This window comes from Austrofundulus limnaeus, unplaced genomic scaffold (assembly GCF_001266775.1).
Source record: "Austrofundulus limnaeus strain Quisiro unplaced genomic scaffold, Austrofundulus_limnaeus-1.0 Scaffold385, whole genome shotgun sequence".
Classification (NCBI taxonomy): Eukaryota; Metazoa; Chordata; class Actinopteri; order Cyprinodontiformes; family Rivulidae; genus Austrofundulus; species Austrofundulus limnaeus.
The window spans coordinates 351,226-355,707 of NW_013952787.1; the positions used below are offsets into that span (position 1 = coordinate 351,226).

Here is a 4,482-nt window from a genome sequence, read left to right on the forward strand (position 1 = left end):
GTGTGTGTGTGTGTGTGTGTGTGGTGTGTGTGTGTGTGTGTGTGGTGTGTGTGTGTGTGCGCGCGTGCATCTGTTAAGTTCCTATCACACTGTAACGCTTTAGACAACTCATGCCAACTTATTAAAGTTTTAAACACATCTACATTGAAGATAAAATTTAAAATAATCAACTGGAAGCCTTTTTATTGTGTAACCATGCTGTAATGCTAACAAACTAATCAAATATATAACTTTATTAGTGATTTAGACATAAAAAATGTCATGTTTTTAAAAGTTGTCTAAAACATTATATTGTGACAGAGCAAAATATCAGCTGAACAGTTGGACAGATTTTAAGGAAACCTTCAGAAAGTTATTACTGGATGCACGTACAATTTGGGATTTAATCCAGTTCAAGATGGCCACCAGAGCCAACTGATCTCAGAGAACACAACAATCAGTTTCAGGTATGCAGCTAAAGTTTTATGTGGTAGTAGCTAAGAGTCGTCTGCAACGCATGCTTTGAGTGTCAACCCTGTGTGTCTGTTAGCAAAATATCATATGAACTAGAAGATAGGTGTTAATAAAATATTTAGAAAGCAAACTTTGCGTCTGCAGCTGAATAACAGTGTCAATCCGGTTCAAGGTGGTTGCCACAGATGATCAACCAAAAACAGATGTCACTCATTTAAAATGGCACATATTGAGGTCAAAGATGTGGTAGAAAACCATCTTTAACAGATCCTTTGAATATTTTTATTATTATAACTGATATGTGATAGTGTATACCATGGACCAAAATGGTTAATAACTTTATTTTTCAACATGAGGCATGACAGAAAATGGGTGTTAGACATTTCTCCAGGAAATTCTGCCCCTTTAATTTTCTTACAAACACTACAGACACTTAGTGGTGTTGGTGGATGAAATAATAATGCAAAGGGTCTTTTTTTGGCTCTCTATCAAAGCAGCAGAGAAATAATGAATAATTCATGACTGAAGCAGACTGGTTTAAACTCCAGCCCTTCTCTCTCTTCCTCCCAGGTTGTTTCCTGTGATGCAGCACATTCTGACCGCTGGATCCTCTGCTCTGCTCCTCTACCCTGACATCGTCTCTCAGCTGCCCAGCAGATTCTCATCCATCCTTTTTACCACCTCTGCCTGTCCAACACCACTTTTCAGAGCTCCGATCCACTTCCTCATCTTTTCCTGCTCCCACATTATTATTGTTGTTGTTGTTGTTGTTGTTGTTGTTTAATACCCCTATTTGATCCTTTATTCAAAAGGATTTCTCCGATTTTAGTTTCAAATTAGAAACAGGCATTCCTTGAATCGTATTTTGCCCTTGACGTTCGGGCCACACTTTTAGACTAAGATCATGCTGTGTTGAAAATAAAGATAAAAGAAACTAAATATCAAAGTAAAAATAATGCCACATTGTGAATAACTGCCAGCTACACTAAATCAAATTTAAGTCATATCTTTAAATATGTTTTTAGCTTTAAATAAAAAAAACTGGACTTCTATTCTGCAGTTTGAAGACACTTCCTACAGGGAGCTTTCTCAACAGGTTTAGCTGTAGCCATTTTTGTTTTTGAAGGCCAGTTGACTGTGGCAGACATCTACCATTTCCAAAGGTTATGATGATCCAATGATTGGTTTCTGAAAGTTTCATTAACCTTTATTTATATGTTTCATTGCATCACGTGAAACAGATTGAATATGGTTAAAATATGGAATAAAATGTGGGATAGAAAGAAGTGATGGCTGTGTTTTTGTGTTGCATACTGCTCTTATTTTTTAATTTTTTTTACTATTTAGCTAGAAGTTTGAGCATTAACTTCCTCTGATAGTAATCACACAATGAATTAGACAACGGGCACTTCATGTTTTTAATGTACTAAGATACTAAAGTCAGAGCAGTTTAACAAAGGTGGATAACTTATTACAGCTAGTGGTTTCAGGGATTTCTACCCTCCAGTTCATAATTATCTCAATCAAAACTGATTAGTAAAAATCACTGAAATTGATTTCTATAGAAAGCTCAGTGCAGATTTGTTGACTTTCCAAACATAAATAAGTTTAGTTCAAAACTGTCCCTGTGTTTCTTCATAGACACGGTGCTTTGTAAAAGGCTGTTTAAAGGTCAACTAAAAGCACAGCTTCCTTACCGTCAGAGAGGTGAAGGTCATACACATGCCTCCAAACCCGTTCATGGCTAGTGCAACGAAGATTAGGACGGACAGGTCTGCAGAACATGAGGAGCGGGTACATATGAGTCAAAACCAAATCAGAATCTCCCTCTAAACCTGTCTGACTGACTGAAGAGTCACTGACTCACAAATATACTTGATTATAAAGGACAGATTGCAAACGGACACTTCTCTTGACTGAAACTGTCAAACTGATGTAAAAACATACATACTGTTAGGATCTTTGGCACCATACGCAATGAGGAGACAGGACAAGCCAAAGCAGGCACTGGAAACAGAAATAACCAATGTTAATATTAGGAGGTCATGTTTTGAGTGAATGAATGATACTTTATTGATCCCATGTAGGGAAATTACAGTGTTTTTGTGACTTTAAAGGTATAGTCTGGTGATTTTTGAAGAGATACAGTCTGTCTGATAATTATCAAGCTAGCATCCTATAAACTGTGACATCAGAGCTGTGTCCAAATTCAGGGGCTGGGTCCTCTGAAGGCCGAATTTATTGGCCACTTAGCACCGTGCCGGAGGCTGTCTAAATTTGAAGACTCCTCTGATGCGGCAGACAAATGCGTCCTCCGCTTTCTCTGATTTAAGGGACGGGTCCAATGGATCCTTCTTGCTCCATCATATCCCATAGTGCATTGCGGCCGACCGTAGATTTTTTTCCTACTTGTGACGGTGGACGAAGTGAGAGAAAGGAGCAGCTTTAAATAAAAATCTGGTGGAATACAGGATGTACTGTATGCTGGGGGTAAGGACAGAAGCCTAGACCATGTAGACCGAGTCCTTCGAAGGACCCAGGCCCTGAATTTGGACAAAGCTAGAGTAGGTTGGAACAGGCAAAAGTCTTTGTCCAGGCTATGCTAATGGCTAGCCCAACAAGAGCCTGTTGTTCGGTTCTTTCTCAGAAACAATGTACCACTGTATTGAAGGCTACATTAGCTAATATTAATCCTCTACACTTCTGTTAACATTAGTCAGTCTAAAATTATACTCAGCTCCCAGCAGACTGACCAGAGCACCATCAGTCTATTGTAATCTACTTTCACGTAGCACGGACGTTGTTTTGTTGAGGAAACAAACGTCATGCATGCAGAGGTTACATATTAGCTCATGTAGCGTTCTTTTACATCAGTATTTTTTATGGTAACGAGTTGTTTTATTAGCCTGAATTTTTTTAAAAACATCAATCATTTGTTTAACTATTAGTTTAATCTGGACAAAGACCTCTGCCCTTCTCTTCTTCTTCTGTGCTCCATGAGAGTGCTAACTATTTACAATTATTTGACAGAGCACTACTTCAAAAAAATGACCAGAATTATTCCTTTAGGTATCTAAATCATCTGAGGTTTTCATCTCCAGCCTCACCTTCCTAAAAGCCGTAGCTTTCGTGGGCCGTATTTGTCCATGACGATGCCCAGGGGCAGAGTTATGGCGGACAGCAGGAAGGAGCCCACGGTGAAGGCCAAGTTCAACATCTCGTCCTGGTCCTTGCAGATGGGCCAGTTATTCATCAGCAGGAACTCCTCTGCTGGGCCTTCAGACTCAAAACTGGACGAGTTGGAGATGTTAAGACTGGAGCTGTTATCTACGTGGACAAAAACAGGAAAGAGAGAGGGCAGGAGCATGAAAGCTGTTTTTCAGAGGTGCCATGTAAGTACAAATACTGTATTACTTTACTCAAGTAGAAATGTTGGTTACTTTAGAGGAGAAATTATTTTTCAGTCTACTTTTTACTTCTATTCCTTACATTTTAATTCAATTATCTGTACTTTCTACTCCTTACTTTTTAAAAATGCAAAAAGAATTTCATTTCTATGTAACTTAGACTTGTTTTTATTCCATCTTTTCATTGTTCAGAAAAAAATTAGTAACATTATTTATTACGCTATTTTGTCCATTTTAAGTACACTAATCTTATTATTTTGTAAAATCAAAGGAGAAAAATGTTCTTAGTTGTCATTTTTTGTGTAATTTATTCAGAGAATATATTCAGGACCCCACCTTGATGTTTCAGGACCCCACTGTGGGTCCTGACCCCAACTTTAGGAACCACTGTGCTGTAGAGCCCTGCAGCACAGTCCAAGATTTGATCCTTAATGGCTTTTTTTAAGCGTTCATTGCTTTTTCTTTTATACCTTAAGTAGTTTTAAAACCACTTTTTACTTGAGTAAAGTTTGAGTTGATACTTCTACTTCAAAAAAAAGTATTTTTAAACCCTAGTATCATTGGACCTCATGCAAGAACCGTTCGTACGCACAGATTTGTTCTTAAGTTGTGCGTACGAGTG

The 4,482-nt window shown here is 38.2% G+C and overlaps 1 protein-coding gene across 2 annotated transcripts in view; it reads right to left on the minus strand.

Annotated features, from left to right (window-relative positions):
* LOC106528495 (large neutral amino acids transporter small subunit 4) overlaps window positions 1-4,482 on the minus strand; it is a 43,444-nt gene that overhangs the window by 30,303 nt on the left and 8,659 nt on the right. For both annotated transcript variants that reach the window (XM_014023679.1, XM_014023680.1), the window contains exons 3-5: window positions 3,561-3,780; window positions 2,405-2,460; window positions 2,151-2,227 (exon numbers count right to left, since the gene is read on the minus strand). In XM_014023679.1, the coding sequence (XP_013879133.1) occupies window positions 2,151-2,227; window positions 2,405-2,460; window positions 3,561-3,780 (353 nt within the window). The remainder of the gene's footprint in view (window positions 1-2,150; window positions 2,228-2,404; window positions 2,461-3,560; window positions 3,781-4,482) is intronic.